The following is a 17,383-nucleotide window of genomic DNA, read 5'->3' on the forward strand; positions in this document are numbered from 1 at the left end:
AGCTGTCAGTCTTATTTGCATTTATAGACATTTCCCCTTTGAGTTAATTCAGATGTACTAATACTAGTACATCATTATCATCCTTCTTGTTTACTTACTCATAATAAGGAAAATGTGAGTCAGCATCCTTTAACTTGAGAATTTTTGTTTTTTTGTTTTTTTTAGCCTCCTCAAATGGGAAGTGTACCTGTAATGACACAACCAAGCTTAATATACAGCCAACCTGTCATGAGACCACCAAACCCTTTTGGCCCTGTATCAGGAGCACAGGTACTAATTAACATGCTGCACGTAACTTGTACTGTGCTTGATGTGGAAGAAATATAATACCGAAAAATCCTTTTATGCAGCTCAAAAAAACAAGTTGTTAGCATTTTTTCCCTTCATGGAGGATGATACTTTCTTCGTGAATCTTTCTCATATTAGAGCTTTTAGGAATGTTGACTATTTGGAAAGAAAGGATAAGCAGATTACAAACAGGTAAAGATGGAAAAGTCTTGATAACTTATAGTTGGTGGGGCCAGAGGTTAAGAAGCCTTCTTTCTGATAACAATTCTGATGTGCACTCTCCTGTGTTGGCCTTAGAAACCTTGAGCTCAGAACTCAGTTCTTGGCTTGAATGCCACAATGAAGTGTTGACGTTGAGATGTCTGTGAAACCTGACAAGTCTTCAAAAGTTGTGAATGCTATTTTTTCATTAGATAACTTTCTCCTGCTGAAGATCATATTTAAAAACAGATAACCCTCTCCCCACAAAAGAGCAAAAAAGCTTGAATTGCCATCCTGACCTAATTTCTTCACAGGAAGGACTTTTCTCTTCAGTTCATGAAAATTCACCTGGATATTCACTCTTTCTTTTTCATGTCACTATTGTTAACATCAGGGAAATCTGGATTTTTTTTTGAAAAACGCTTCTCCCATTATGGTTAGGAGAGGAGATAAGAAGTTTCTTTGTTGTTTACCTCTCTGATGACATCCTGTGGGATGAGACCTTTGTAAAGAGATAGGTTGGCTTATCCCTCTCTATTACCCTGCTCATATCGTTTAACAGTTGGGAAGTACTGACATGTGATTGTAAAAGTTACCCCCTTTCGTGGCTTCCAGTGCCAACTGATTGATTATTTTATGTATTTAATGCTGTTTGAAAGCATTTGTGAGCATGTTTGTTGATGGACTTGTTATTCCTTTTCCACTGGAATGCAGGTAGTTTTATACTTGCCAGTGTATACAGTGTTATATTGCAAAAATTAGTTTGTATTGATCCAGTTAAGTTAGTCTATATGTATCTCATAGACCAGTGAAGCAGAAGAGACCGTTTCATTTTTCAGCCTTTTTGAGTATTGATCATTTAATAAATTTGAGTATTTATCATTTAATAAATTGATGTCTTGGGCAGTGCCAGTGACTGGGAGTGGATAGTGAATTTAATTCTGATTGAGAGGTAAAATCTATGTTCTTTGAATTTCATGTATTTCCCCGGATGTCTCTTTTATTCCCCATTTGTCCATGTTAAAGTGACCTTTTCTTCCTGCTCCTCTAACAGTTAAGTATTCATAATGAAGTTAGTTGGTAGATGAGGTAATTGATGCAGTTATCTTTCTTATGCATTTGTTTTTATAAATTAGATTATGGGTATTTATAGTTTTCTTTCCTTTCCATCTTTTACCAGCAGCAGTTCTGAATATTGGCTGAATACTGTTAAAGAAATGTATAGATTTTGATAACATTAAGCTGTTGATGATTTCCTTAACTTTTGATGTAGATCCTTTAGTTTATATGTCTTCCTGTTGTTTTTTTAGTTTTTTCTTTGTTACCCACATTTTGAACTTGAGGTACATGTAGTTTATTTCTAAAAATTGCCTTGGGTTTTTTACTGTTACAAGACCAAGTGATGAAGAACTTAAATGTATTTAGAGGAAAAAAAAAACAACTATATTTTGGAGCTGTAAATTTACTGGTAACCACTACCTACCTAATTTTCCCTGATGCATAGCTAAAACCCAGCACCTAATGTGGGTCTTGTCTTGCAAGCTCCTAGCTCAGAAACAGAATATATTGTTACTAAGCTTGGGTGCTACCTGACAGTTTGCAAACACTTTCACATACATTACCTCATTCTCCAAATAACGTTTAAGGTAGACGAGCCTCCTATCACTAGTGTCACCATTCTTTCTTTTAAAAAAGTTGAGATTTGGAAAGATTCTTCAACTAAACTAAACAAGTGGTGAAATGCACCTTAGCTCCTCCCTGGTCCGGTGCTCACTTGCGCCACATTACCTCTCTACTGCTGCTCCTCAGCCATGTGGCCACTACGGCACCGCTGTCTTCCTGTGCCCGTGGTGAACCACTCTGCTAATTCCTTGGGTTTCCTGTTAGATTATAAACTATATTTATGTATCTAAGATATAACTGCTGTAGTTGTCAAGAGCATCCTATACAGTTTTGGATAATACTTTAACCTTGAAACATTATGCATGAGGGTTTTTGGTGTGTGTGTTTTTAATATAGTTTAAAACAAATCTTAGTAAAAAAGAATCTACCTTAAAAATTGCTAGCCCCCTGGCATCAGTTCTTAACACAGGTTTTATATTTTGTTTCCTTTTGAAATCCATGTTAACTGTCACTAAAACACCAAAACAGTGCAAGAATTCCCAAGTATATAAATGAAATAGTGATAGAACTGCCCTTTTCTAAGTACTTGCTCCCAGAAGAGAATGAGAACATTTGGGAACAAGCTTCTAGTTGAGAAATCAAATTTGAAGTCAGTAGTTAATTTTAAATATTACTGGTTGAGAAAAGCAAATGAAGAAGGCAAATTGATGATGAGGAAAAGAAGACTGGGTGGCATTGAAGTGGTTCAAAGAGGCTTTGGACTTCTCCTTACAGAGTTATTTGAACCAGTTGAAAGTCAGAGTCTTAAATGCTATGTTGTTGCTTTTGATTCCTTTCCCCTCTTTGTTTTCCCTGTATCTTGTGATGGTGTCCCACTAATCATTCCTCTGCTATTCTTAGCCCCTCCCTTTTTGCAGTCTATAATCCTTGACCCAGATTGGAACCTTTCTTGCCCTTCTAGTTTAATCCATGTGTAGATACTGGAGTAAACTTCTGTAGGCAGTATTTGTAGCATCTTATCTCCAGACTCAAAAATCTAAGGAGATGAATCTAATATAACAACATGTAAGATATACCCTCAGCTTTTCTTTTGTCTTAAAAACTTTCTCACAGAATTTCCCTCTTTGAAATAATAATGAATAAGCAGAACATTCATGTTCTTCCAGCTCCATGCATTCACAATTCCCTGTAATTATCCAGTGTTGTTCTGCTGTTTTGTCTTTTCTAGAAGAACTTTGTCTGTCATAAAGTGGATTTACTCTTTGCTCGTTCTAAGTTATCTCTCATCCCTTTTCAGTTCTCCTGAGATTTGAAGTTCTTTTTCCTATTCTGCATTATTTTTCTGTATAGAATTTGTCATTACTTAGCATCTGTCAGTTCGTCTATTTGTCCATTCATCGCTCCCTCCATCCATTTGATCTAGTGAGAGTTGCCTATATTAGACTGTAACCCTCACAGAGGCAAGCTTGTATAACTTTTATGTTCATGGTTCCTAAAATGGTGCCTGACTCAACAGGTTTTGAATATTATTTGTCAAACAAGAGAATTTGGTTGACAAATAATTTTCCATTGTGTCACTTACTCTGTTTCTCATTGATATATCTTTTTACTTACTTAAAAACATTGTAGTAATTTAAAGCAGTGTGCAAAATTGGTTTAAATTCTTCGCTAATAGACTGTAAGCTAAAATGTTAGGTGACTAACCTGAGGAATGAAAATGCCTTTAATTTCATGATTGAATATTTTTACTCATTTAAGAATTAAACTATCTTTGGAGTAGGAAAGATTTTTCTCATGCTTTAGTTTTTAATAATTCTTAGCTAGTTTCTTCTAGTCCCATCACTTCAGGGCAAATAGAGGGGGAAACAATGGAAACAGTGACAGATTTTATTTTCTTGGGCTCTAAAATCACTGTGGATGGTGACTGCAGCCATGAAATTAAAAGACGCTTGTTCCTTGGAAGAAAAGCTATGACCAACCTAGACACCATATTAAAAAAGCAGAACCTTTTTATGCCAACAAAGGTTCATCTAGTCAAAGCTATGGTTTTTCCAGTAGTCATGTATGGATGTGAGATCTAGACCATAAAGAAAGCTGAGCGCCAAAGGATTGATGCTTTTGAACTGTGGTGTTGGAGAAGACTCTTGGGAGTTCCTTGAACTGCAAGGAGATCCAACCAGCCCATCCTGAAGGAAATCAGTCCTGGCTGTTCATTGGAAGGACTGATGTTGAAGCTGAAACTCCAATACTTTGGCCACCTGATGCAAAGGCCCGATTCATTGGAAAAGACCTTGATTTTGGGAAAGAGAGAAGGCAGGAGGAAAAGGGGACAACAGAGGACGAGATGGTTGGATGGCATCACTGACTCGATGGACGTGAGTTTGAGCAAGCTCCAGGAGATAGTGAAGGACAGGAAAGCCTGGCGTGCTGCAGTCCATGGGGTTGCAAAAGAGTTGGACATGACTGAGCAACTGAACAATGGCAAAGCTAGTTTCTTTTATTAACTTTGGCTGTTCAGTGGTAGCAGTAAACAAAATAATTTTTCTTAATGTTTAATTTAAACCTTTTAGTTCTCTCATTGCTATGCTTTCTTTGTTTAATAAAAATTCTTTGAGGCAAAGATGTCCTTTATACAGTATAAAATAAATGATAGTTTATAAATATAAGCAAACCATCAAAATAGAATCTTTTAATCAAATCCCAATTCTACTATTGTCAGAAGTCTTCCTATTTCTTGAAGTATTTCTTTTGGGAGCCATTACTTACTAAAGATGTAACTTATAGCTCCTGGTCTCTTACCTACTTACTATGAAACCAAGTTAATACTCTTTTTTTTTCCAAGTTAATATTCTTGAGGGTACCTCAACCCTGCCACATATATTTATCATATTACCATTAATGAAGTATTCCAAACAATGTGTTGCGCGTTGTAAATTATATTTAGCTTTCTCTTAGTGCTATGTTAGTGCCTGCTAACAAGAAAGTAGGTAATACCTTCCACATGGCTGTTAGCTCAGACTATTTTGTTCTTCAGTATATTCTTAATTTATTTAATAGACCATACTCTAATGTTCCTATAGACCTATACACTTACTCTGTTCTGTTCACATTTTGTGCTAATTCTATATTTTTTTAAATATTATCACACAGCTTAAAGATGTTCTGTTTCATGACTAATGTTGTAGCCTTTTTTTTTTTTTAATGCTCTACACGAGTGCATATTTCTGTATGTTTGACTGTATGGAGAATACTAGAACCGTATGTATGGCTAATGCTTTTTTTTCTTCTCTTCCATGCTTCCTCACACTACTTGATTTCCTGTTACCAGTTACTAGGGTGTTTATTAACTTGGGGAGAATGGGGACTCTTACTGCCCTCTCTTGCTTGTGCTTTATATAAACACTGGTACACACTGGTATATAAATTGAAATGTATATTGCTGATTAACAGTTTGTAAACTCGTTCCAACGTTGCAGTAATGCAGCAATTATGTTACTAAGCATGAAGACAGTTAACCTGGTTTTGCTTTCTTTTTTTTTTTTTAACTGTGATGTGAAGTAACAGTGTCTTAATGAATGTTCATAAAACAGTTGAGATGTTGAAGATTTGGTGAGGGGGACGTTGTGTTTATGTTCTTACCACTTTTTTATATGAGAATCTCATACTGATCCCCTTATCAATCTGTTTTCCAAAAAGCAATATGAAAACCATAGAGTGTTATATTTGAATATCTGATTTTTAAAATAAGCATATTAAAAGTTTTACTGTTTTTCTGATTGGTATTGGGAGGCTTTGAGGGTTTTTTTAGTAGAGGATATGGATAAAATGTAAAATGGCTGCTGTGTTTTTGTTTGTATCTGCCAGATCTAAGAAAGTATGACATCAGTTGAGTGTCTGAAAGGACACAGTGGCTGGTTGTGAGTGCCTTTTACCAGCCTAAATGGGGGTACTGTTAGCTTTGGCTGTTGGAATAATTTAAGTCTTACCAAAAAAAAAAAAAGGCCTTTTTAATGACTTTCTTGTGTGTGAGAACTAATAGCTCTCTTTGCTTTTAGGCTTTACGTTTTTTGTTTGTTTGTTTGTTTTAACTTTCTTGGTGTGTTAATTGTGGGTATTGGCAGTGCCTCTCTGTCAGCTGATCTGCCCAGCTGCATTTCTGTGGAGCCTTTTGCCTTGTCAGCAGTGTGTTGTGGTCATTCATCCTTGCTTAGTAGAAGATCCCATGGCGGGGATTTAGTACCATTGGTGAGACTGTTTCTGTAGTCTCCTGGGCCTACCTGAATCAGTCAAAAGAAAAATTGGAGGAGTCCCATCTGCTGACCATTATCATTAATAAGACAACATGTAGCACCAGGCCTTTTCGCTGGATTTTTGCTGAGGACATTTTTTTCCCTAAAAGGTGGAAATCGGATTCTTGTTTTCAACAAAACTGGAACAAATCCATAAAATCCTGGGTGACTGTGAGGTTCTACAAAGTCTTCTTGATGAACGTCAGTGACTGTATAGCACTGTGAATGTAGAAGCCACACTGTGGGTACTGACTGACATCGACTAGAGAAATCCTTTTTAAAAAATGATCTTTCTAATCTTAAACTTTTTTCTGTATATTAAATATAACCATAAATTCTAGCTGAGTGGAGATTAATAGAGACAGCAAGTTTTAGAGAGGAAGCAGTCACACTGCTTTGGGAACTGGGACTGCTTCAAGTCTGTTATTGGTGTCTTAGGGCTGCCATAACAGAGTGAACCGTAAAGTTGATGGCTTCAAACAACAGGAATTTCATCTCTCACAATCCTGGAGGCTTACAGACCAGTAATAGGGTGTCAGCAGGTCATGCTTCTCCCCGAATTCTCTAGAGGAGGACCCTTCCTTGCCTCTTCCAGCTTTTAGCAGCCCAAGTCATCCTCTGCCTCTCGCATGTGGTGCTCTCCTTGTGTCTCTGTCTTCACGTGGCATTTCCCTCATAGAAAGTCATTGAATTAGGGCCTACCCTAATGACCCCATCATTACTTGATTACATCTGCAGAGACCCTATTTCCAAATAGGTCACTTTCATAGATTTATTCATAGGGGTCAGGACTTCAACATATTGATACCTTTTGCGAGGATAGTTCAACAGATTCGTCAGCTCGACTTCCCACTAACCAGGTGTTTCAGAGAAAGTTGCCCTTGGAAATTTGATGAGCCTCAGTTTCTTTATAAAATGATGATTTTACCTTATGTATTTTAGCATTTGTGGAGGTAGTGTTACCATAAACTACCAAACTTGATTTTATATTCAAGTTTTTATTTGGTCCAATTTAGTATAGTTTATATGCCCCCTCCCCCCGCCTTTTTGGTGGGAGTAGCAAACCTTTTGTGAAAATGTCCAAGTCTAAGGAGCTCTCTCCATAGATGTTTTAAATTGAAGCTTAGTAGATAAATCAGGTAAAAGCATAAATCAGGTAGTAGATAAATCAGTTAATAGCCTCAAGCTCATATATGGAACACAGTTTGAAAGTTTTTTTGACTGAAGAAAAGTGCCATATTTTCAATAAATAGCAAATAAGTAGTGCATTTTAGGTATAATTACTATTTTGTCTCCTTATGTACCAGTTAACATAAACCTAAGCTTTTCATTTTCTTTGGTTTTCAAGGGATAAGAAGTTAAAGTCTTATATGAATGAGCCGTAAACATTTTATTCACATAAGCTGAGCCAACTTTCAGGATTTCCATCCATCAAATTGAACTTTAGGCAGACTTCTCTTACCCTGGAAACACTACTTATATATGGAAATGTTTATTTTTAGCTTTAGCAGTTAATATTTCCTTCCATGAGTTTAAGAAGTCTTGCGATCCATTTCCCTCTGCAGTTTGGTTTTCTTTAATTCTTTGTCAATTTACGTTGCCATGATTTTAAGGAGATGTCTCAGATGCCGTTTTGCAGTAACATTACTTCTATGTAAAGAGGTTTAGAAACAACATACATTTAAAGAGAAATCCTCTTAGGTCACTGTTTTGTGCCCCTAAAACAAGATGAGTAGCGCTTTGAAGGCGACAGTAATGTTGGCATTACTTTTGGTGTTATTGATGGGCCAAAGCCCATGATGGGTTTGTGTTGAACATAAACCCCAAGGAAACAGTTATCAAAGGTATTTGACTCAGCCTCCAGGACAGGCCCTTTACCTTATGCAATAGAGAAGTCTTCTCTTTGTAGCCATACTTCTGAGAGGCAGCTGAGAATAGCATTGTCTTTAGTATAAAATATTGCAGTGTTTATGTCTTACTCATCTGGATTCAGTAACATTCAAAATCAGCATATCTTTCTGTGGGTTAGTTTTGTAGGTAATGTCTCAATAAAATCATATTAAGTAGGGCTTAGGTTTCTAAAATGTTTTGATTACACAGCAGTATCAGGAAAGTAGTCTATAAGCATGTACCCTCAGTGTATTATACTTCTGTATTCTTATAGCAGTGTTATGTACATTAAAAACGTGGAGAAATAGACATTTTAAGAGGGTAAAAATAGGGAAGTTCTAATATTTTCTTCTAATATGCCACTTTGGTGATCATTTTTATACAGAGCTTGTTTTATCATCAAAAATCATTTTAACTTAGCATGTTATAGAATGTGTAATTTTACTTAGTTTTACTTTATAAGTTTTATATTTTTAACTTAGCATGTTATAGAATGTGTTTACTGTGTGTAAGTCACTGCTAGTTGCTGAACAAGAGGCAAAATATATTTCTTATTCTTAATGTTTCTGTACATTTGAGGAGCCTGAAGGTGAGTGTAGTATGGAAGCACAAGTGACTGGTTGATGGTAAAATAAAAACTCTTAAAAGAGCAATGCAGATTCAGTGAGATTCGAGCTGATCCTATTATATAAAATTAGATGAGCATTTGATTGTAGTGGGTAAGGAAGGCTGAACTAATGTTTGAGTGACTAATATATGCCACTCAACGAGCTGGGTGCTTTTTGTATATTTCAGTCCTCAAGGCAGCTGTTAACGGAGGTTTGGGTATTGGGTCTTTCTTAACCCCATTTTACGAAAGAGCCAGGATTAGATTCATCTCCATCTTTCCATAAAACTGTGCTCTCATCCTTGGCAAAAGAAGTGCACCCATTTTTCTCCTAACTTGTCTCTTGAGCAAAGACAAAATGAGTCTTTACAGTGTTGCTATTTGCTATCCAGGCTTTTGAATTCAAATTCAGATGTAAAGATGTAGCAGAGTTGCTCCTTCTCTAAGAATTTTAAACACAGCCAGTATGTATTTCAAGAAGTTTGTCCTAAAATGCCCAGTCCTTTATTCTCCTATAAGCTTTCAGTTGCACTAGGCCCACTTTCTGAGACTGATGCTGTTTTCTTGTTCTAACATGAAATTTTCTTCTTTGGTGTTGAACATTGTAGAACGAAGGAGTAGTAACCATTTTTATTTTATGGTCTTTAGTATATTGATAGAACTCTGTTTTTCAAAAATTCCTTTATTAGAATATTTGCTTTTTTTTGAAGTTAACTTACGATTTCTGTACTATTGTCTTTACTATGCTAAACACACACTACAGCCAAAAAGGGGGGAAAAATCTGCTTTTTTGCAGCATTTTTATAAAGGTTGATTCAGGTGGAGAAAGAGGGTGAAGGAGTATCAACTGAGTTGCCATCATCAATTACCTGTACATTTTAGTATTTTAATTTATATTCAGCTCTTCTTACATTGTTCAGTATTTCATTTTCGTATAAAATGAGAAAAAACTTAAGTATGTCTGTTTTAGACTAGTGAGACTGACCATTTGTTTAAATGGCATATTTAGTTGTGGGATAGGTCAGTTTAATTTGAACAAACTGGTGGCTGTACTAATTTTTTTAGCTCTGTGGAAATTGTGGTATAGAGAATGTTACTGACTTAAATAAGTGAAAGTCTTTCTTTTGTTTGGATGTGTGTGTGTGCTGGCGTATTTGTAGTGGAATATGACTGCAGTGGTCAGTTACAGTTTGTCTTATTGCTACCTTGTAAAATACAGTGATTTTGCATTTAACAAAGATCATTGGATTTTTCTTTTTTTTTTTTTAATTTTTAAAAAATTTATTTATTTATTTATTTTTGGAGGCTAATTACTTTACAATATTGTATTGGTTTTGCCATACATTGACATGAATCTGCCACGGGTGTACATGCGTTCTCCATCCTGAACCCTCTCCAGTACGTAGCAGCCGTACATATTCTTTAACACACTCTCAAGAATGATACGTAAAGGAGAGCTAATGCTTGTAGTTTCGGGTGACTTTCTCAGGCTCCTTAAATCCTGCTGGTTCTCAGCCACCAGGATCCTGTTGCCCTTTAGTGCACTCCGTTCTTCCTTCTTTCCTTGAGCAGTGACTGGGCTCTTGCAGTGTATTTCCTTTCCTTCAGCTTCCTTGCTTGCTCTCTGAACTGACTGCTTTCTCAGCAGTGCATGATGTGCATGTCCTTTGGTGTGGGTGCTGGAAGGGTGGGACAGGCGGTGAAGGACTGCTGCGCGGCTCAGCCCTGGGCGCCCTGTGCAGTCAGCCTGTCCAGTCTGGGCCAAGGTTCCATCTGCTTGAGATGGGTGTTGCTGATATGCAACTTAACTGCAGGGCTATTGAGTCTTATTTTCTGAAGTTTTAATGTAGCTACATATTTTTTAAATAGGTGTTGAAGACTTATGTATGTGTTTATTTTGCCAATTTAACAAATAATAGAAGTATTAGAAACTAGCAGTTTTTCCCCCAAGGAAAATTGATGCTCTTCAACATTATTATTAAGCCTCTAGGACTTTACTCTAGCAGTGTGCTCACATATGGAAAAGAAAAGAATTCTGGTGTTCCATTTTCCCATATTCTTCAGAGTGCATTTTCCTCTCAGACTGCTGCCCTTATGAAAATGTGATACAAGAATATGTTTTAGCGAGAGGCTTTCATACAGGACTGTAGATTTTGGATGATTGGCGTTCTGCAGTAAGCAGGGACTTTTGTTTTAACGTCAAATGAAAAAGAAAACGTGTTTTGGAGAAAAACCCAGTTAATCTTTAACTCCCAGCTCAATGATTACTTTACTTAAAATCATTTTGCTTCTGAATGGTTGTCCTGGTTGATATGAAAGGTGGAAGAGAAGCATCTTTCCAATTAAGCTTCTCTACCTGGAGAATCCCAGGGACAGGGGAGCCTGGTGGGCTGCCGTCTATGGGGTCGTACGGAGTCGGACACAACTGAAGCGACTTAGCAGCAGCAGCAGCAGCCTGGATGATACTTGACTCTCCAAACCCAGACCTACTGTCCTGTCTTCCTGTCCATAGCTGCTTGTGTAAATTCCATCAACTTTTCCATTGTCTCTTCCCATTGTCTTTGAACATTTATTTCTGAGAACAAGATCTGGATTAAGAAAATGACTCAACCACTAATATAACTGGGCTTCCCTGGTGGCTCAGAGGGTAAAGCGTCTGCCTGCAGTGCAGGAGACCTGGGTTCCATCCCTGGGTCAGGAATATCCCCTGGAGAAGGAAATGGCAACCCACTCCAGTACTCTTGCCTGGAAAATCCCATGGACAGAGAAGCCTGGTAGATTGCAGTCCATGGGATCGCAAAGAGTCAGACATGACTGAGCAACTTCACTTTCTTTCACTAATATAACTGAGAATGATTTCTAAACCTGTAAATTAATCTTGGCACCCAAAACAACAAATGGCATATGCTTGAGGTGTAATATTAATATTTGTTGAAAACTCACTGGCTATTCATGCTCTGTAGTGCTAAAAAAAATAAAAGGCAGAAATGGGATCACTTTGAGCCAGCAAAGAGATTTTGACCCTTGAAATCCTTTACATGAATTCAAATGTTGAGGTATGAATTGAAACTATTTCTACTTAGCTTTGATTTAATGCTCAGTTGAATATTCCTGTGCTTGTGTGCCTCTGCAATCTAATGCAGGTGGAGGAAAAAAATTAAAAGTTTGTTCCAAAATATTCTTGCCTGGAGAATCCCATGGACAGAGGAGCCTGCAGACTACAGTCCATGGGGTCGCAAGAGTCGGACATGACTTAGCGATTAAAAAGAGAGAAAAAAATAGCTTCATATTTGGTTTAAAGTACTGTTCAAGTAGACTTGATGAAGGAGATATGGATGGTACTTCAGGAGTTGTCTTTACTTGAGGAAATACTAAAAATATTTTATTGATTTCAGCAGTCTATTTGCCTTACTGTATATTTAAACAAAAGGAGCAAATTCCAAGAATCAAGTAAATGTATTCTAACAGGAAGCTGAATCAAGGATCTTAAGTATTCCCTGTATTCAGGGCAGTATGTGGGTAGTTCGACTATGGTAGATAATCACCTCTGAGCTCATTTCTCCCTCCAGAGTATAAAAGCATCAGCTGCAGCTTCTCCATATAAACAGGCAAGAGACAACTCCTTGTCCAAAGTGTGAACACTGAGGACAGGACTTTCCACCTCTGATGAGGAAGGAAGGAAAGAGTATTGCAACTAGATGTGTTGGGTCTGGACAGAGGTCAGATTTTGCACACCATTTGACAGACAGCCTCCACCCCGGAAGCCACCATCTGCAGCTCACAATTGTACTCTGGCTCCCTTCTTCCCCACTCCTACTCACACATATAATAAAAGTCTTAACCATGGGTCAGCTCATTTCGACCTTTTTGGGTAAAAGACTTTATTCCTTTGAAATTCAGAAACAAGAATTTGTTTTCTGAAAAGCACATGCCATTGGATACCCTTTAACTTGACATGTGACTGAAACTTTTGTTTTAATGATTCTGCTTTCTGCAAAGGCTGCCATTATATATTTATTAAAGATGACAAACAAAAACCACCTCCTCTTTCATTACATTTTCTGCCTTCATGTTCTGTCGTTCTGAGATCTTTTTTCTTTCCCTCTCTCTGTCTCTTTCCCCCAGCTGTCGGCAGCCTCCAGCCCCTCCAGTCACAGTCCTCACAGAGCTTCAGGAAAGGACCCTTTTGCAGAGCTCTCTTTGGAGGATTTCTTATAAATCACTTTAGGTATTGCTGCTTGTTGGGGGAGACGGGGACTGAAATAACTTTTAAAAATTACCAAACATTAAGCACAAATGGCTCTTCTTTTTCGTTTTTAAAACACTCTAGGTTCCCCCTCTTCCTCCTCCTCTGTTCTTGCAGTGAAGAGTAATAGATCCAAATAGGGCATGAGGACAAACTGCTTTTGGAAAATGTCTGTAACATTGTTAGAAGGTGTGAAACCAAAGGACCATCTCACATGTGTACATATAAGCATCCACTGCTCACAGCAGATGGATGAGATCAAACACCACCCATTAAAAACTGGGTGTTTGTATTCAGTCTTAAAAGATATAGAGAACAATAGCAATTTTATGCATTGGATTCAAGCTTAATAAGGAGCATCTTTAGTTTTAATGTAATGGCCAGGATTCATTGTGAAGAATTAATTTTTAACAGTTTCTTTAAAGGGTTTTTTTTTTTATGTATGCCTTTTCACTTTAAAATGGTAATATTTTCCCCCTCCCCCAAAACCAGCTTATTATTATTTTTCTAAGGTAAGGGCAAGTGAATACATAATGCCCTTTTTGATAGAAAGATTCTGCTTTTAATCCACACCACCTCTTTTCCTGGAAGCAGTGTCATTTTTCTTCTTGATGCTGGAGCCCCAGTGTAGATACACCTTGTGGATCTTTGAGAGTTTGTACTCTTCTGATTTCACAACAGTTCACTAGCATATCTATTCCAGTAATTTCTTTGGATGAGCAGTTTAAAGGATATTATGCATGAAGAATCTGAGTGAATAGAAAGTAGATCTTTCAGATTTTGATTTATATTAGTAAAGAAATTTTTAGCAAATATCAATACTGTTCCCTTAATTATCTCTAATTTTGCTATAATCTTTAGAAGTAAAATTTCAAATTTTGCTTGTTGCCTAAATGAGATTTTTATGTGGCATATTTGTGTTCATGGAGAGATTTTCTGAACTTGTCATGGAAAAATTGTTCATTCATCTTCCTTCTTTCCATACCCCTTGGTTTTTAGTAGTTAGAAAGAAACTTGGAAGGCCCTGTAATTTTGCTTCAAATACTGAGTTCTGGCTCATGATAAGCTGATTATACTGACTTTGTTTTGTAATCAGGGTTTGTGATAAGCATGCTATGAACACTTCCGGGCAAGTTGAATGGTAAAAGACACAAAGCATTTTCACTTATGAGAAGGTATCTCTTAATGCAGTGAATTAACTCAGACTCTTTTTTTTTTTTTTTCCAGATACAGTTTATGTAACTAGATGGAAGAGAATGGAATTATTCCAAAAAGACAAAGTGCTCAAGCGGCAAATACTTACTTCCAGCAAAATCCAAACTGCTGTCTCTTAAACTCTCTTCTTCCATTAGAATGCTACAGTAACCCAGTAAAGGCCCATGAAGGAAACTGGGACTAGTCTATAGGAGAACGTATCAATACAGTTTATAAAGCCAAGAAATACCATGATTTCAGACTAAGAGCTGTCTTTTTGGTGACTAACCCTTCAGTTCTTTCAACTCCTATTAATACCCATAATCAGTAACCTACCAAGAAAAGCCCTTATTTGGAAAGTGTGAAATTTGTATTTGGAAAAGCTGCCTGGAGAGAAGAGCTGTGTCCTTTACGCTAATGCACCAGGACTCTTGGGGGGATCAAATCATAATTCTTCATTATGCAGTATCTTTCTTTTCTCCAGTCCTCACAGATACAGAAACAGTAACTAAAATTAACTTTTCTTTAAAAAAAAAAAAAATTATATATTCAGTTTGCAGTAGACATTCCTTAAGTATTTGTATTTATTTATGATTATCAATTTACGTAACATTAATATTGTATCAAACCTCCTTATGAAAATGAGTATGGATGTACACAGTATGTGTGATTGTTATCCATAAGAATGAACCTGATTCAGAATGCTTCTCAGCTGACATACAGAGCACTAAATATTTTAAGGCAAGTCCATAGGTCTGAATCGCTTAAGAATTCTCAGTCTCTATGGGATTTAGGGAAGCATTATAAATGCATTAATCCTTATAGTCAATTCTGTGCCTAGGATTTTGCAAGGGAACAGTTCACTGAACTAGGAAAAGCACTACATTTTAAATTCAGCATTAGTGCATTGGGAAGGAACTTTACTGCTTTGTGCTTGGCATGTCATTATTTTCCATTTGACATTAGGGCCTTTCCAAAATGAATGTGAGGAATTGCTTTCACTTCAAGACTTTCCTTCTTTTCAGTAAAACTCTAGGAGGTGTTATAGGGGGAGGGGAGGGGACAAAATCCTTGAACTTTTATTTGGCTCATGCCATGTTATGATCATGTACCTTTTAAATAAGGGGAAATAGTATCTTTAAAATTAATGTCTAGCCAAGAGTTTAGTTAATGAAGAATTAAACTGCACTGTTGATCGGTGCTTTGTGTAAATACATCTTAACATTTGGGTTGAGAGGGGCCTTAAGAAGGACAGTTTGTTGTCGGAAAGCAATTCTGTACATGAGTTTAAGCATACTTGTTGCATTGTCTCTGCAGATTCTATTTTTGTTTACAATATTAAAATGTATGTTAGCAAAAATGGGTGGATTTTCAAATAAAATGCAGCTTCCACAAAACTTTTGTTATGGTATTCTGGTCTGAGGCGCATTTTCTTTTTTCCGTTTTTCTTTATCATTGGTATTATTATTTTTTGCTAATAAAAGTATATCCCAGTGATTATATTTGATGATTTAATAAAATGTAAAATTTATTTCTGTTTTAACTTAATTTCCAAAAAGCTTTATCTTTGTACTTTTGTTACCTTCTAGACATTGATACGCTGAACTATTTATTAAAATTGTTCATTTTTGCATTTTGATCAGATGCCTTCAGTCAGGTAAGTTTAAGGGAGAAAATGCTGTGAATTTGACGTATTGATGCATGTGATCTGTCTGCCATAAAAGTCTCTGACTGTATCGTGTTTCGTAGTGAATAGTAAGTAGGATTCAGAATACATGGTAGAGGGACCAAAAGCTTTGCATTGATAAATGTGTCTGCATACTATTTGCCATGGTTGGAAAAAATAGTCTTTAACCGATACACTTTGTGAATATTACCACTTTTTTAAGTTTCACTGTTATTAAACCATTTTCATACAAACTGGAAAATGTACTTTTGTAAGTTAACTTCCTTACCATTATGACAGATTTTGATTTGTCTCTCCTGGTGTTCGAGTGGATGTTATAGTTGAGGTCTATGGTTTGTTCCTTTTATACTGTGTTTTGTTTTTTTTTTTTTTTTTATTCAAGCTTGTGAAATGCTTCAGAAACATTTCCATCTTACGGTTCAAACTTTGGGGCTTGGTTGGGTTGGTATTATCTCCATTATACCCAGTTCACAGATTGGAATTAGAGCCTTGCCCAGGTCGATTAGCTAATAGACCTGGGAGTCAGGCCTTACATGAACTGAGAGGGGAATTGTTTCCTTCTGTGGTCTAGCCTGATGACCGCTGTTTATTCTCAGATGGAGCACATTTCCCACTTCCTGCTCTGATGTCTAGACGTGATTGACAAGGAAAAGCACAAACCACACAACCATGTTAGCTTTATAATCAGAATGTAACAAGTGAGGTAAGTCAGCTGTTGAATACATAAAAACACACAAAACTGAATCAGGTTATAAACCTGTATATGCCCACACCATCTTACAGTCTAGGTAGCAAGTTGGAAGTGGCTGCAGAGATTGTTAGCAGAGGGAAGCTAGCCCATCCCAAATCATTTTCAAAATTTTAGGCTTTTAACATCTCGTTATTACTATTCATTATATTTTCTTAAGATACATTTTTCTTAATAAGTGACTATGAGAATCCGTATTTAGGAAGAGGCATTATGTTAGAGCAGGAATTGTTTACTTCTCCACAAGCCGACAAAACATTAGTCCTAGAATATAGGACTTTATGGAATTAGTTTCTCCTTGTACTAAAATAATTGCAAGGCTCTTCTGTTGTTTATATGATTAAGAATCAGCCTGCATTGCTGGAGACCTGGGTTCGATCCATGGGTTGGGAAGATCCCCTGGAGAAGGGATTGGCTACCCACTGCAGTATTCTGGCTTGGAGAATTCCATGGACAGAGGAGCCTGGCAGGCTACAGTTCATGGGGTTGCAAAGAGTCAGACACGACTGAATGACTTTCACTCCCCCCCCCCCCCCCCCCCCCATTCTCTTGCTTACCGTCACTAATAAGCATGTTTCCAAATTCTTAAGAATTCAGATTACTGTTGTCA

The 17,383-nt window shown here is 36.9% G+C and overlaps 1 protein-coding gene across 17 annotated transcripts in view; it reads left to right on the top strand.

Moving 5' to 3' along the window:
- PICALM (phosphatidylinositol binding clathrin assembly protein) overlaps positions 1-16,266 on the top strand; it is a 105,885-nt gene extending 89,619 nt beyond the window's left edge. For 16 of the 17 annotated variants that reach the window (XM_025286197.2, XM_025286195.2, XM_025286196.2 and 13 more), the window contains 3 exons: positions 166-270; positions 13,024-13,126; positions 14,372-16,266. In XM_025286197.2, coding sequence (XP_025141982.1) covers positions 166-270; positions 13,024-13,116 — 198 coding nt within the window. In that variant the 3' untranslated portion in view covers positions 13,117-13,126; positions 14,372-16,266. The remainder of the gene's footprint in view (positions 1-165; positions 271-13,023; positions 13,127-14,371) is intronic. The other variant, XM_025286199.2, reaches the window with a different exon arrangement.
- Positions 16,267-17,383: the final 1,117 nt, after the last annotated feature.

The sequence above is a fragment of the Bubalus bubalis genome, chromosome 5, assembly GCF_019923935.1.
Source record: "Bubalus bubalis isolate 160015118507 breed Murrah chromosome 5, NDDB_SH_1, whole genome shotgun sequence".
Lineage (NCBI taxonomy): Eukaryota > Metazoa > Chordata > Mammalia > Artiodactyla > Bovidae > Bubalus > Bubalus bubalis.